Consider the following 17,023-nt stretch of genomic DNA (forward strand, 5'->3'; position numbering starts at 1 on the left):
ACCTGCATTATGCCCAGAAAAGTATTGGATGCCATGTTTTTAGCACCGTTTAGCAGCTCCTTGTGAGAATGCCCAGTTCCACTGTGAGATGAGAAATAACTTCAGATAAAGGACAAAGCAAGAGCATGTTCGGTTTGAGCGGGCTGGACAGCCCAAGATGGGTAGAGGTGTATGAAGCCCGGATTTTGAGCAGTGCTCAGCGCTCAGCGTTGCCCAGGCTGCGTACTCTAACCAGTGCCTTGTGGGCAAATTATTATGCATGTGAAATCCAGCATATGGTTCCAAAGAAGGGGGAAAAAAGGCTATCAAATAAAAGTCACAGTTAGGTAAAACGAGCCCCTTTGGTTCGCTGCTTCGTGAAGTAGCAAGTGTGCTATGCTTGACTGGTGGTGTAGCGAAATATTGGAGACAAAAGTATGCTTCATAATGCGATTAGCATGAAAAACTGCCAACAAACTAGGACGTCTCGTACGCCCGGTTAGCTCAATCGGTAGAGCGTGAGACTCTTAAGAGTTACACATTCTGAATGTAATCTCAAGGTTGCGGGTTCGACCCCCGCATTGGGCTTTTCCTATATCCAAAAAAGATTGAGAGAACGAGCGTTCATTTTTTTTTTGGCGTTCCTGGGAAATTTCTTCTTTTCTTACTCAAACCTTTCAGTGGAGCTTTTAATGATGTGCACCAAGTCATGCGCTAAATCAAGGGTTGCACCCAACCGCGATCCCTGTGGCCCATAGTGGACCAAGAATCCCCAGCCAATTATCTGACACGACTCTGGACGAAAAAGGCCGTGGCTTCTTCTCTCTCGAGATTCATCCGCTTTGATGCGCGCTTCCATTTCGTTTAATAGCCGAGGTGCCTGTTTTTTTTTTTTTTTTTTTTTTATTTAACGATGAATTGAATCTGGTTGATTGTATAGAACAGCAATCTGGATACTGTAGCCAGCTTGATTGATACCGATAGAAATCGCCAACCGCATATGTTGATTGGTACCTTATACTCTCCAGTTATAAAAGAGGTACCGACCGCTTCGCCCATGTCCGATCAATTTCGCACTCACATTCACATCGATGCTTTCTTTCCTTTGGTCCGATTCAAAATGCCATAATACTTACCTCGGCCGTACCTACAGGTAGTCTTTCAAGCTTCGCTCTTGCACACAAATGTACGTTTGCATGTATAACCTCAACACTTCCTTCCTCGCTGAGAATCACGTGTAGTCACCTGACGCACGGGTAGATGTCCTGCTTCGTCTGCTTCCTTAGGTACTTCCCTTCGATATCATCTTAGTATCTTCCATTAACTTGATTCTTGTATTCTACCATATCACATCCCATTTCTTGTGAGAGTCTGTGATTATTACGCAACCGGACCTGGCAGGCTACGATCCTACATCATAAAACAGACGACCATTCTGTATTCCAACCATCGCCTTTTACAAGTCCGAATAGTCATTGGTCTTTGGCGCTTCTCCAAGAGTGAGCAAGCTGGTTCCGATCTCTTCATAATGGTGAGTCTAACTCTCATCGTTCCATCTATAGCAGACAACATCTAATGTAGACCTCCCAGAACACCTGGATTGGACCACCATGTGTGCAAAGCACAGTGAAGCGGAAGGCAGTCTCTTCCTCTCAGCCTCGTCATCGGCTGCACAACACGTGATATTCAGACAAGGCTGAGTTTGTTTCGCAAACAGCGCGATTGAGCCGCCAATATCTGCTGCGCTGCAGGGCTATTTGGGATCTCTACTTGTCCTTTCGCCAAAGGGCAGCCTGCTACTATTCTCTGCTAATCTCTGCTCCTTTGCGGATACTTCATCGCATACTTGACGGGCTAGAATGATGGCGACTAAGACGCCCATTATTCTGAAGGGATTCTTCTTCAGCAGAGTCTCCTTGGAGCCGCTTCTCGGCTAATTTTTCTTTTTCGCCTGGAGAATCATGCCCGAGATGTTGGAAGAGCCACTCACACAACAACACGTATTAACAGACAATTAGTCGCAGGAGAATTGACACAAGAGGCGCAAAAAACCAATTTCATCATCTACCCAAAAGAATCGACTCAGTTCTAATACATCATGGGGTATATCATTATTGCCTCAAGTCTGTTTTCGTTTTCCATTTTCTGACAATATCAACAGAAAAAAAAAAGAATGGTCCTCCATCACAATGCAAAGACCAACACCAAATACTCCCCCGTTATCAATCAAGGACGTCGAGGTTATTAAAGTGAAGCAAGACGTTGAAGAGCCTCTCAGAGATTCCCCAGTGTTCCAGGCGGTGAAGCATGTGGAACGATTCTTGTATAAGTTTTTCAGTTCGACATCCGACCTGGATACCTGTACAAGACCCCATCTGGGCCGGGCCGCCGGATTGAAGCCAATTCTCGACGTCTTTCTCATCCTGAGGCCATCTGTCTACATGAAATGGTTCAACTCCTTCTACATCTCTTAGAGATCGGGGGCCGTATTTTGCAAACGCAAGTATGGTGAGATATGCCGTAAAGATGCGCAGGTTGTCGCAAGGTACAAACATTGCATATATCTTTGCTATTCTGATCATCTGGCCAGCGTGCCACACATACTGTCGAGATTTATGTGGGCGCTGTGCGAATTGTTCAATCAGCTTTTGCTGCGCCCAGCGCAAGGATGTGCGGCAGTTGGGTGACTGGCGCGAAGCGGCTGCACGAGCAATATACGTTATCAAGTCCATGACATCCGAGTACACTGTCAAGTGAGTATGATGGCGGATCAACATGGTTGAGCTATGGATTAAAGTCAGCGAATTGTCAAAGACGCAATTCTCTGCCGACTGAAGGGCGACTTGCCTGAAATTGAAGAGGTCCATCGTTGACAGAGGTTTTGAGATTGCAGCATCATGTACGGACTTGCCCAAAAAGCTGATGGACCAAAGCAATGACTCTGCCCTCTCTGTGGTAGCAGATCCCAGATCCAGGCCATGATGCCGGGCAGCCGCAATAGTGCTATCTCGTTGAGTTTGCCTCACGTACCCTCTCAAAATCCTCTCCAACACCTGGGTGCACAGACGTTTGCTCCAAGGAGAGATATGATCCGACAATACCTTTTTTGCCGCCGTCGCCGCCACGACAGTTGATACCTGTGGTCCCTCATCACGAAATGGTGATTGGAATCGGAGATCGGCCCAAGATTCCGCATCTGGAGCATTATATAACTCATCGGAGCATGGGAATCTCAGGGGTAGATCTCTCAGATCTATGGCACAGGGGCTGTTGGTGAGAAGGGAGAAACTGCAATCAAACTCGAACACAGCCCACGTCGTTCTGATTTCGAGCTCTCGTGCTACCCATGCGGTCCATTCGGCCTGCTCTGATCGAGTCGGTGCCACGTGCACCTGAGCTGGCCCATCTCGGCCACTCATGCCGGAACCCAACAGCTTCAGACTTTTCAGACTGTCAATGAGAAAGCTGCGGACTCCGTTAACCTGGCTGTGGATGTTTTCGTCACCGGACCCAAGCAAATATGCCTGGTGAAGACAAATGGCAGCCAAATGCATTATATCGCGGCTATTTCCAGTACGGCGAGTAGCCTGTCGACATTAGCATCTATACCGGCAAGAGATGGCCATGTAGTGAAGGCTTACCATGATGTTGAGCTCCGAGACGCACCGTGCGCTGATGTGATGCGCCTGGTAGACGACTTCATCATCCTCGTCGAAGACTGCGCCAATACAGGCCATTGCTCCGAGCACCACCATTGGGCACTTCGCAAACTCCCAGGTAGGAACATGAAAAACAGGCTGGATCTTTTGCCACTTGAGAAAGTAATTATCGACAAGTTGCCTTAGCAGCTCGATTCCAGGTACGAGGCCGAGCTCGGATAGCTCCAGAATCTGAGGAATACAGGGTTCCTTGAAAAGAAGCCCCAGGCTGTCTAGTGCTGCCACCAGGGAAGCATCAAGAGGAATTCCATCACCAGAGTCCCCTTGACTGCGTGAATGGGAATCATCGTTGATAAGTCTTTGAATGAGAGGCGTCTGCGGGCTCAGATACGCCACTTCAAAGTCCAGCCAGCTAAGGCTACCAGCTCGGACATTGACTTCTCCAGGAGCGGCTGATCTGGAAGACAGGCTGTCCGCACTGGTATCAATATCCATGGGAGGAAGTGGATGGGAGAGAAGAGCCAGAATGCTATCTGTTGGGCTATTCGGGCGTGGCCGAGGGGGGAGAGATAGGATGCTATCCGTTGGGCTATTCGGGCGTGGCGTGCTCCAACCAGCAGAAACATGGCCAGAAGTTGACCCTAGCGCTCCTTGTTGGATCGGTGTATCATCTTGTGGCCCTTTTTCTTCTGCCTGTTCCTGCTGCTGTGGAGATGTAGCAGGAGGAGGTACCGGTACAGCAGGCAGCGGAACCGCAATGACACACTCTGCAGCTTTACCATCGATTTTGCACCATTTGCAAGGAGCTCCCTTGCACGGCATCTTATAAAGCAGACAGCGCGCACAAGCGAATCGCTCATCAGTCTCCTTGAAGTGGTAGTCGTTGATGTGTATTTGGAGCCTCTCGTCGGTCGCGTATTTACGCCGACAATGGACACACCTGTGATTGCGCCGTCTAGCCTTCTCTCGCTCTCTCAGCTTGGCATGTATCTTACGGTGACGCTCCAAGTGTCGCCGGCTGGTGTATGCCACCGTACACTCATCGCATTGGTGTATGACGGCGTTGTCTTGTTTACCTGGTGCCATTCTTGCGTCGAAGCCACGTTATGCCGGATCCGTTCTGTCTTTCTTGCCAACATTAGCAGAGAGTTCGTACGAAGTACAATCTTGGGATGGTTCACAAGCAGAGACACTCAAAATGAGACCTCGGGATCCCCTTGCCTTCACAGGGGCAAAGCAGGGAGGCTAAGCGGAGTTGGCCAAGATGCAAGAACGGCGATGTTTTTTTTTTCAATTGTCAAAACAACGAATGACCAAAATGAAGGACAACAGAGTGCAGAAAGGAGGATGCAAAACAAGCTTTGGACTGGAGAAGGAATAGATTTTGGGAACGCCTCGCTACCTTTGCCTACCTTTTATACGAACTCTACCTACCTACTAGTAGGTATCTACCCAGGTACTGCTCCTACATTGCGAGAGCTGAAGCAGGGCACCGGTCTAGTCAATGGAAAGTCAACCATGGCAATAGCTCTCTGCATTTTCAGGTATGGACCGGTACCCTGCTCTCTCTCTTCTCTTCTCTACTCGACGCCGCACACGCCTGGCCCTTGACCTTGAACATACTTGTCTTACTAGCTTGCCATCTTTAATGCGTCTCTGTCCAAATCGGGTCTCGAGAGCGGCTGCTGCTGCTGCAATCGCGCGGCAGTGCTTGTGCTAGGCCAAAGTACGTGGCTGCTTCCACGTGCGCTACCAGCGGCCCAAAAAAACACCAGCCTCTCCGGTATTGGCTTTTCAGCGGGACAAGGACAGGGCCTCATGCATCTTGACAGTTCCTAGGCCTTCTTAATGGGCTTCAGAGTGTCTGAGCTCGCATCCCACAGCAGCATCAAATGCACTCTAGAGACGCTGGCGTCGCATCCGAGCCACATTGTCACACCTGGGTTCCACTGACGTGCGCTGACCGGTCTGCGAGGTGCGGGAAGAACAGGAATACAACAGGCACAGAGATATGCTCCTGGTCAGCAAGAAGGCGGCCACTTTCCAACCTTTTCAGGACCCGACCGGATTTGGTTTGCTTCTTGTCTCACGCCAGAGGTGTACACCCCTGGTCGATTCTTTCTTTTTTTATCTTTTATCTTTTTCTTTTATTGGTCCGTTGCTAGTTTGCACGGCTGATAGCTGAAAACCAAACCAAGGAATGACAGTCCTCGCTTGTTAAGCCCCTCAGACAGCAATCTCCGCCGCTGCTGAATGATTAGGACGGCACATCGCTGCATAAACGTAGGATTGTTGGGCTGGTAGGTAGGGTGGCATCGATCCCAAGTTGCAGTGCTCATCGGCCTGGATCGCTGACCATCCAGAGTAGCAATGATTAGAATGACCCGCACTTCCAGCCTGACCGGGGGTTGTTACGGAACGGCTAGGGGGGATATTATCCTCTCGTTCTTCTAGACCAGGCTCGGGTGAAGTGGTTTCATACCTTGCAGTATGAGATCTCAATGACATCAAAATCCCATGACTGATGCCCTGCCGCTTCTTTTTACGCGCTCTATCGGTCGAATTTCTACCATCAAGACAATACGGGCACCTTGACTGCAAGAGACGACTCAGGGAATAAGTAGCAACATATCGTACTCTGCCAACCAGGCCGGCCCCAATAAGCCGGTGTTTGCCTTGTCCATTGATGGGCTGCATCCTGGTTTCCTTCTAAGCCCTGGTGTGGTCCTATCACCGCCGTCGCTAGTGTGTTCAAACCAGGGAGTTCAGAGTAAGAGACAAATTTATGCCAGAGAGCTGCAGAAAAGGGACAACAACGCTTTTTCGAAGACGGAAGAAGCTCTCCTTCTCCAGTGGGAAGCGTAGTCTGCTATCTCATGACGCGAGGCAACATTGGCCATGCAGCAGGAACAGGGACAAGAACAGGACTAAACGCTCCCCGAGCAACACCCCAGTCAAAGGTGGTAAAATCCCACTCCTCCTTGTGAGTAGCTCGCAAGCTGGAACGGCGGCAAATCAAGCTCAAGCCCAAGACTTTGACACCGGGAAGGGCAAAATTACTGCTAAACACGACAGGAGATACGTGTCTCTCTTGATTTATTTTGCGCCTCGACTCAAATGTCATTGCGACAGTCGCAACCCCTATCACCAAATTTTCTTTCAAAGAGAGACCCCATAGACCAGGCTATTTCTTGGCATGGATGTTTTGTTGCTGGAGCGAGGCGGTTTGATTTTGGGGGGCTACAACTTTCACCAGATCTCACGACACTGATCTATGCAATATTCCACTCTAGATCTTCCCGGATCAATGGCTCTCTTTTGCTCGGGGCAACTCCACAAAACTTGCTATGTGGGCACAGTTCGCCATGAAGTGCCCGGGCTCACACAGGGGTGCATGTACCCTGATGAGATGCAAGCTGTGCCCCCGCCCCCCCTTCAACCGAACGGTTTTCAATACTACCTCCTGCTCAAGCAATATTCTCTCTTTGGATGGCTCTGGATGGAATGCAAGATGAAGACCAGTGAGGCATCACATTTGCATTAATCGAGTTACTGACTCTCTTCCTAAGCAGCCGCCCCAAGGCGACCTCTGTATTACCCAGTTGTAATAAATCTGTGTGCGATGCTGCATATGAACAAAATTGGTGTGGCACAGCGACACGACAGGCCGTCTCCTTGTACGAAGTACAGCACCGACGAACTACTTTTCCGCCAACCAAAACTATTTTTGCTGGAAGCCCCGGGAGAGTGTGGCCAAGAATGGGAATTGTGAACGCGACGCCGGGCTTGGTGGCCTCGTAGTTGACTTCAAACTACAAGTCGCTAACGTGGCATCCAGCAACACTATCTCTCATTCAACAGATGGAAGTGGCGTCTTGTTTCATGCTCACTTACCTGAATTCGAATGAGTTACACCAGAGAAGTTTCTCCAACAAAACGATACCCTACAGTGTCTGGCACCGCTATGCTGCTGCGGCTTTGGGCTTGCTCAAGTCCACCTGCAGGGGTGCCTAGCTCTAGGTCGGCCAGTTGGGTGGAACAGCCCTTTGCTATAATTCCTTCCGCCTTTTACCATTAAGAATGGAGATTTGCTGCCATTGTGGTAGAAGGGCGCCAGAGGCAACATGCATCAATAACTACGAGTAACATGTCTCGCTATCATCAGAGCAGAAAGGACTTCAGAGGGAGAAGACACAGATTGGACGGCGATTATTGAATCCCGAATATCAACCCAGCACTTTTCCCCGGACATTCTCTCATTTCTATTATGGATGTTGACTCTTGACTCTCTGTCAAGGAGCTGCGGAAGTCTTGCTTTTCCACTTGGGTGCTTTCACGAGGTCATCCACAGGTGTGATCTTGGTCCCTTTGAGAGAATATCCAGGGCAACCGGGAACAATTGTCAAGCTGATAGACACCGATTCTTCGAGTCATATCATACCAGGTCACTGACGCGGCGAACCTAAGGCAACATGGTGGCAATCGAAACGATAGTGTCATGCAACCAAGGCCCTCACTATTGAAAAAAAGAAAAGAAAAGAAAAGAAAGCATTGTGCCATTGCAGCTGACCTGCAAAATTTGGCGGGGATCCTTCCAACCAGACAGAAGCAACCAATATTCATCCAGGATCTCAAGCCATGTTGTCTAGAACATGCGAATGGCCTGGGTTGTTGGCCACCTCCTGCAGCTTAATGTATGGTTAGGGGGCAGCCAAGAGTCCCATCATAGTAGCAGGCAACGAATCAACGAGGAACAGTATACGAGGGGAACAATGAAAAGCGAGGTGCTTTGCGAGAGCCCGGGTCAACCGCATAAACCCTGCATCTCCCCCGGCATCTCTCAGCCATCCATTTCCTTCGCACTCTCGCATTGTCTTGGATATTGGTGGGCAGCAAGCTTGGATACGAGGGCCTGAGCATCAGAATTGGGCACTGGTGTACCGTACATGCGGCCAGAGTCTCAGTTGTTCATTTGGTTTTGCGCTTCTGTGCCCTCGCCTTTTCTTTGGCCTGAGAACAAGGATGTACGCCACAGCTGAAAGCCATTTCTGGACTCTGATATGAGTGGAGACCAGCATCAGAGAGTGTTCACTCGCAATGCTCTGTTTTACTGTTTTCCAGTCGTGGCATTTGAGGCCTTGAGAGAATGTGAGCTTGAGCAATTACTTGTATGCTTCAACTGCACCCATGTAGGAGATGAATAGTATACGTGTGGGGGTGGGGGGGCGAGGATCGGAGAAGAGAAGTACGATTGCATCAGAAGCTGCGAGCTACCTCTGTCGGTACACCTACTTACGAGTACTCTCTCGAGGCAGTTTATACCGAAGTTACCCAGACATGTCGGTAAATACAAGCTGCCTGTCTGCCTGCCTGTATACAGACAGTGCTGTTGGAGCTGCTTAGACGCGACACCTAAAGGAAATAAAAGACCGGTGAACGGATGAGACACACATCTGTGAGGGGGGGACAGAAGACAGAACGGCAAATGGCATCCGGCAGACGTGGCCAAATCCGCAAGGGAGAATCACTTTCCAACAGCGCATTATACATGCGACTACAGACCGACATGGCGAGAAGGCGTAATACCGCCAGGTGGGACTATACGAGGTCCCAATGAGGGAATGTTCTGCGCTGCGTGTACCTCATGGCACTGGCATACTGATGAGCCATTGTATCCCGGCGGAGAAGGTTTGGAGATGATATGATGGGGCAACTCTCAAAACAACAACTGACAGAGGCCGACATTCGGCAGCAGGAAGATGGTGCTGATGGCCTGGTCATCCAGCGCCACAACCATGGTTTTTTTGTGTGTGCGTTCTTTCATACCCGCCGCCGAGTATTACCGACCAATACCATATTCCAGTCATGTCAAGAAATTGAACCAGCCACGCCTATTATCTTTTAAGCGTAAACCAAAGCTACTGCATAGCGGCAGATCTACAAAATACACCGAGTGCCTACCGGTCTACAGGCCTGTCAAGCTTGGAAAGAGGCGCGCTGAACTTGGACAGGGTGCCAAGGTGGTTGATCTCCCCCGAGAAGCATCCGATTGCACCGATCTCTGGGTTGAGCTCCATCTAGGGCCATCGAGACTACCGTAACCGTCGATCATGGGCTGATAATGATACTCCCCGGCGTCAATAGCACCGGTGGTACGAAACAGAGCCTGCAAGGCACTGACTGGCCCGTCCGCGCTCTCTACCAGGATCAACGAACGACCTGTCGGATTCCTTGGCTCAGGCGGCGGGAAATAAGCGCTGCGGCTGACCAAGGCAAACTTTGAATACCATGTCGTCCAAGGCAAAACTCACCCACGGATGGCTCTCGCAGCCCGGGAAATGATTAACGAGATGGACTCACAGCAATTAGTAGATATCCCATCAAGGGGTTCGGCTGAGACTTCCGGCCGCGGGGCAAATTGCTTGCAGACCCGGGGGGAGACCACCAGATGGACTCGCAGTGTATAGCATTCATCATGGTCACTGATGGTTGAATGAGATTGAGCGGGCGAGACATGTACCCAATGGTGCTCGATAGGCCGCAGCAGTCGAATCATGGGCAGTGCTTGAGAGGCAAGGGGCTCTGAGTGGATAATGGGTTTGAACCGAGAACTGTGCCCGGAGAAGCCTGCCATGTCTTTGTTTGGTGTCAAAACTAACCACGACAATCCCGTGCTCGAGGGCCATGAGCCATGAGCCATGCCCCATGCTGGATATTCGATACTATACACTCTCTGTTACTGCCTACCATCTAGCTGGTAGCAAGTAGTATACTTGCTGGAGGGCAGAAGGCAGTCATATGAGCAGAGTACTGCCCAGAATTGGAAGAGGCGCCTCCAAAGTACTGTTCCAAAGTACTGTGCCTGGGTTCAGGCAAGGTACTACTAAGGTAGGGATGCTTAGAGTTTTTTTTGCTTTTTGCATTTACTTTTGCACACCGCCACCCGGATTCAATGCACTATGAGGCAGCATGGGCACTCCAGCACATTTGTACGGAGTACATGCAGTTCATTTACTGGCTACACTAGCCCCGGAAGGCAAACAGTCAGGTCAGGCAAGGAAGCAAGCTGAACGGCCGGCGAGACGAGTCGAAGAGAAGGCGTGCCAAGCAGAGAGAGAGAGGGGATTCCTTTTTTCTTGCTGCTGATTCGAATAGAATTCAGCCGAGCCAAACTGAAGCGGCTCGGTATTATTAGGGTGTTTCTTTTTTCTCGCCTTCTCTGGTGACGAGATTATGCGCACACACTCACAGCTGTTAATTAAACCTTGGGACCTTGGAAGTTGGAAGTTGTGGTTCGCGGTGCCTGGAAGTGGAAGTGGAAGTGGAGAGCAGAGCGGCCCGAAGGGATACTTGCGGGGCGGTGCCCAAAGAGGCTGAACCACTGGTCACTTTTCTGGTCGTTTTCAGTTGAGTTGGGGAGAGGGGCAAGACAAAGAGGAAGAATGAAGGGGGGAAAAAACTTGGAGCTACGAGGGTCACCTGCGTCATTCCGTGGTAAGGTACCTACTTGCGCCATCCATTGCACTGAGGCTAATAGTGGGATGGGGAGAAAAAGAGACGAGAGGCGGGAGGCAGAAAAAAAAAGAAGGCAGAAAAAGGCAGAAGAGACAGGCAGACAGACAGACAGACAGACAGAGGGGGGCACATGCTCGTGAGGATTTGACGGCTGCATGGGGGTTTGGATGCACAACAGTAAGTAAGTATGCCTGTATACCCTACCTAGAGCTAGGTACGGGCATTGTTGTCTACCTAGGAGGTAAGTTTGTTTCGGCATCTACCTACTAACCTTTGAATTAAACTTATCCAGGCGCTGCTGAACTGGCTTGACTGATGAAGCCGGCAGTCATGTGTCAGTCAGTGTCAGTATCAGTGTCAATCATGTGGCAAGTACCGAACAAGTACCGCACCTACCGTGTTAGCACCGCTGGGTACCCCATCACAACCTGGAACCTTGCCCCATTGCGAAAAGCTTTCCATTCAGCACTTCAATTCTCCATCACTCGACTCGACTCACTGCTCCCAATTTTCCCCCTCTCATGACAGAACATCCCGCGTTCGTCTTGGAATTACTAGCCGCACTCCTTTTGGCTGCTACATGGCGCCCAACTAAACCCCATTTCCCCCTTTTCTTCTTCTTTCTTCTTCCTTCTTTTTCACCTTGCTTGTGTCGCCGACCAAATCACCGATCCGCGACCTCTCACTCGTCCGTCGAACAGGCTGGGGGGGGGGGGGGGGTGCTAAATTGGCCACTCACTCACTCGCTCGCTCGCTGTATGGCGTCCCGCGTACAATCCCCCGGTCTCGAGTCCAGCCGAAGCTGCTCCCTGCATTACTAGCATCTCATTAGGCGCGCATGGCCTTGCGCTGCACCATCCCGTCTCATGGCGCCGGTCACCCTCGCCTTGTGCCGCTCCTGGTGACAGCTCTGTACTCATACTCGTCCCTCTGGTCTTGAAGCTCAGTCTGGGGGCTCGCGCTGGACACTTGGACAAGCGTGGCAAGTGTGTCTCGGGTTCTAATACTCGCCAGCTAGTCACCGGCTCGTGAGGTTTTGGGCCATCCAGACACGCAAGAGAGCACCTCGTCACAGACAACGCACAGCTATATAAGAAGCCTCTCGTCTGCCGGCATTGGCTGGGGAAATCCTTGTGCGCCAAGTCAGTCACTTCACATACGTCTCAACGCCGCTCTGTATGCGTCACCGTTCACACACTTATTGTTCAGCTCTTGTTTCCCCGGTATATACGAAACCAAGCGTCATTCATCCTCGATTCCCCCGCTCTCACCTGCTGGCTACTACCTTAGTAGTAGGTAGACAACAGATACCCGTTTTACCTACTCAATAGGGCAATCCTGTACGAGTACACTAATCGCAGAAAAAACCGACGCCTTGCCGACCAAAGACCGATCTGGCTTGAGGTTGCATCTGCCCTACGCCAGTTGCCTTTTTTATTTCTGCCTCTTTTGCTTGTACTTGAACGTCGGCCTTACTCTTGTACCTGCGTTGTTTCTGCGTCTCAGCTTGCATCTTCTGCGTCACCTTATATCACATTATATCACATCATCATTTCTCCCCCATTCTACAAATCTCAGTTCATACCTGCCTGAATTCTGGTGTTTGCGCCTTGAGAGATTCAAGGCTTCAAAATTCGCATTGCACGATTCACAGAGGCTATACATACGCTCACATATACACCAAAGAGTCCTTGTTGGTGTCGGTCATATATTGAGCCACTTAGCCACTCCGCACTATCATTTCCGCTACTCGAATCACGACATTCAGACACCGAACAAGGAACCCAAGCCACTTGCCGCGTTCAAAACAAAGATACACGTCAACAAGGTCTGGCCACTGCGGCACTGCTATACTGTCTTCCGCAGAATCGGGCAGCATATTAGCCGCTGTTTCTTGACCGAGCTTCTCGCCCCGAACTGCCGAGCTGAGCTTCAATCCAATTACAACCAAGCAAGCTCTCCAACGTCTTTGCTTCTCGGGCTATATCAAGCCACACCGGTTTGGCTGATATCCGTCCAAAGTATCACCGCGCGAGTTTCTTCCTTGTTTAGCAAGCGCCGTCAAACGTCTTTGTTACCCTGTGTTTAGATATTTCTTCCCATCCCCATCCCCTTCCGCCTTCGTCTCATTCTCTTCCTCTTCATTGCATCTTCCGTGTACCTGACGGCAGCTATCAAGCTTTCCCCCCCCCTTCTTGTTCCACATGGCTGGCAGAACGAATCGACCTGTCTGGGAAACCTCAGACGTGGACCGGAAGCCCGTGTCGTTGTTCAGGTCGGATCAGACGAGACGGTCCCCAAACGGCACGGACGCCTTCTTGCCCTCTGGGGCCGTCGAACATCGTCCAGATCCTGGGCCCAGCCGGCCTCCAAACGGCTATAGCACCATGAGTGGCAACGGCAGCAATAGTACAAGTGGCACCATCACTGGCAATGGCAGATACAATGGCAGAGCCACGAGTCTCCTTTCCGATCACGAGATTGCCGCTGCCTTTCGTTTTACTCATGGCTATGACTACGAAGACCACAGGGGCACTCCCTTGCCCCCGCTGTCAACGTTGGCTTTGATGGATCCCAACTTGGGCAAATATCTTGCATATAGTCCTTATCGCGTCAGCCCGCCAAGTCCATCAAGGGGACATCGCTTGCAGAGCCCCTTTGCTCCCGTTTACCCCCCGCCCATGGCTACTGTAGCTCCTCCTGAACTCGTTGCTGGAGAACGTCCCACGGTCTCGCCGCCGCGTACGTCGGGAAATGCTACCACGGACTGTCGTTGTCTCACTTGCTCCGGTGGTACAACGGCCAAGTGCTTCCAGTGTCGATTGGCTCGGCAGTACGAGCTATTGAACACGGCTTGGGAAGATGAGCGCGCTCGTTCTGAGCAGGCTCGGCATCGTATGGAAAGCATTCTTCGAGAAGAGGCCAGAATCACTGTGGACTATTACCGTGAAGTGTGGGATGCTGAAAAGACGCAGCTAAAAGCTGATGTTGCCTATCTCAGCGAGCAGGTTAGGACGCTGGGAGATGAAAACCTAGTACTCAGGGGCAGGCTCGCAGATCAGGTTCAAGCTGGCGAGCCAATCATATACCAAGGCAGCTTCCAAGGCAATACGCCTCTGGTTGACGGCAGCCCTCCTTCGCCATCCATCCCGAGTCCTCTTTCGCCAATTCTCGGCAGTCCTCTTTCGCCTCCTCCGCCCGTGGCTAGGAGGCAAAGCAGCGGCGCCGGTAGCTCCGATGGCGCCCGGGACAACCGCCGGGTGTCCGGGCTGCCGGGCTGCTACTCTCATCTTTTCGGCTTTGTTTTACCGGCGTCCCCTCAGATGCCAACACATCGAAACCCGTCGCCTCTGGGTAGATCTGTGTCTCCTCCTCCGGTTTCAGCGCCTTCAACAATTCCATCTACGCGCATTTCCATGTCTCCTCAGCCCGGACATGAGACCATCCCGATAAGCCCGACTTTCTCGCCCTTCTTGCCTTCTTCACCCTATCCAGGCGCAGGGGCGGCGAGCGGTGGCGTCTCGACGCCGGTGAGAAGCCCCAAGAGGCCGCTTTCCGTCATCGATGTCCACGAGCTTGATCCAAAACTTGAGGGCATTTCTCTCAGGGCAAGCACCGTCCGAAAGACCACATTCGAGGAAGCTCCTCCAGATGGGTCTCCTCCTAGCAAAAGGCGACGTAGCTTGTCTCATGACTATTACATTGTCACCAATGTGCACGGAGAGGATGAAGTAAAGGATGCGAAGAAGACCGAGTATGAGGAGTATAGGGAGGATGCGGAGCGACGGCTCACCATGTATGCCGGATATACTCCCAGCTGCTATTCGCCCTCTTCGCCGTCTGAGACTGTGTTGTTGCGCGGCCAAGGCAGCGTAACTCCAACTGCTTCTTCTTCTTTCCTTGCTGAAAGGCACGACTCTCCCGAGACAGAAGATCGCAGTGTGACTGCAACTGCGACAGAAGAGGTGGGCGAGAGTAGCGGGGCCTCGTACCCCGATCTTTCCAATCACCTCAGGCGAGCAGATTCATCGGGAGCCCTCTCAGCGGCTTCGGGCGATGCTCCTCTCAAGGGCCCTTTGATGATCAAGAACATTCCCGCTCAGGATGAGCTCTTTCTCGCTGCCTTGAACGAAAGACTCGAGCCAATTAGCCAGGGGCAAGATGCCCTTCCTAGGGCCGTGCAGACACCTGTTGCAGTGCCGGCGTCGTTGTCAGCGGTGCATGGCGAGCCTTTTGATGGTGCGGATGCCAGCCAGACTACAGCGCCCGACAACACGGATATATCGGGGACACAGTCGGAAACCGACGAGGAACATGATGGTGTCCATGTAGAAATGGACCGGCCCATTCCCTCCACTTGGCCAGTACCAAACAACGATGGCCAAAAGAGGGACGTCCATGATCCACCAAAGCGACCCGCGTATCGCATCAAATGGGCTGAGGAGCCGGGGTATGCGTATGACGGAACTTCAATCAAAGCGGAACCCAGCGATTATCCATTTTCCTATGAATATGATGACGAAGATTTGCCCGCCCAAGTTGAAGCATCCCCAACAATTCCTGTCAAAACGGAAGATTCAGACGACGAGAGTGATGGCAGGAACTCGGAGCCCGAGGTCGCCATCAAGTTTAAATCGACGAGCAACTTTGGGGCTCCCTTTGGGAGGAGGTAGAGCACTGTCCAAGGGAAGCCCAAGAGCTATGTAGACAAGCGCTGCTTTTTGGGTGATGTTTGGTCTTTGTTAGTGGCCGCGGCTATCTTTTGGTTCACTAGCATCAGCATATACCTATATATATACATAAGTTGATAGATTGGGTGTTTTTATTACCGATGATCGGTAACGGGCTGGGTTTGGACTTGGACTGGAAGAGTTGGGATTTGGGTTGTTCATGGAACTATTGAGCTTGGCGAGATCATGCCGGGCTCAATTTGGTACATTTCTTTTGTTGGGTGTGTTTATATCTGCTTCGTACTTGGTAGTTGTCGAATCTGGTGTTTATACTGCATAAGTGGATGGCTAATGCTAAATGAGAGGGACTATAGATGAAGTCTCTTCTTGTTGAAAGTGCCTAATATATCATCCCTCATGATTAATACATTTTGGTGAATACATTTTGGTGAATACATTTTGGTTGAGGATTGACAGTCAAGACGAATATCGCAAGCCGGTTATCCAGCATCCTACCAATTACGAACCCAATATGAAGCATTTCCGTGGCGAAACGCAAGAAAAGGGGTCTACCATTATCTCCATCTTTCACCAGCATCAGGTGCTCTCTCACTTTCATCCTTTCGCGCTACCGTTACTAACTTTGAGACACGGGATGCTAGATACCCAACCTGGAACGTTAGCGGGAAAAATCCCGTGTCAGTGAAAGCAGGTAGGCATGGTGTACGCCTCGTTGGAGTTGAGTTATGCAAAGACGTGCCGTGGACTGCGAGGACTATCCACGATGAATAGGTACAAAGGTAGTGTCATTCTCTACTACTAATGTACTCTGTACAGCTAGCTGCCTGCAACACTGTGCCCTTTTTACAGAGTAGACGCATCATTTTCTGCGCCGCCCAGGAGCCGTCCTTGGAAGTTTAGCTTGATGTTTCAACCTGACAATGCAGGGAGACGTGTGGTGTGGCTTGAGCTTGTCTTTGGTTTGGTGTGTGTAAGTGCGGAGTATGGAGTTGAGCATCGCGCAATTAGCACCAGGCGCTCTGTGTCCCAAGTACTACGGTCTTTGATTAGGTACCGGTTTGCATGTTATGTATGGCCTGTTATGCGACGGATCTCATTTGTCGTTTTCTTTTCTTTTTCCTTTTCCTTTTTCTTCCTTTTTCCTCTCTCTTGGCTGTGTCAGAGGGGGCGGCAACCCCC

At 50.9% G+C, this 17,023-nt stretch overlaps 2 protein-coding genes across 2 annotated transcripts; one reads left to right on the plus strand and one right to left on the minus strand.

Moving 5' to 3' along the window:
• Nucleotides 1-2,201: 2,201 nt before the first annotated feature.
• On the minus strand, nt 2,202-4,724 carry Triagg1_3671 (transcriptional regulator family: Fungal Specific TF; the record flags this gene model as incomplete). The annotated part of the gene is made up of 2 exons (XM_062897989.1): nt 2,202-3,566; nt 3,621-4,724. 2 exons carry the CDS (start codon nt 4,722-4,724, stop codon nt 2,202-2,204), a joined length of 2,469 nt encoding a protein of 822 aa, XP_062757174.1.
• An 8,633-nt stretch (nt 4,725-13,357) lies between these two features.
• Triagg1_3672 (uncharacterized protein) lies at nt 13,358-15,826 on the plus strand (the record flags this gene model as incomplete). The annotated part of the gene is made up of 1 exon (XM_062897990.1): nt 13,358-15,826. The coding sequence occupies one exon, from the start codon at nt 13,358-13,360 to the stop codon at nt 15,824-15,826; it is 2,469 nt and encodes an 822-aa protein (XP_062757175.1).
• Between the last annotated feature and the right edge of the window lie 1,197 nt (nt 15,827-17,023).

The sequence above is a fragment of the Trichoderma aggressivum genome, assembly GCF_033847375.1.
Source record: "Trichoderma aggressivum f. europaeum strain CBS 100526 chromosome Unknown scaffold_011, whole genome shotgun sequence".
NCBI classification, from domain to species: domain Eukaryota; kingdom Fungi; phylum Ascomycota; class Sordariomycetes; order Hypocreales; family Hypocreaceae; genus Trichoderma; species Trichoderma aggressivum.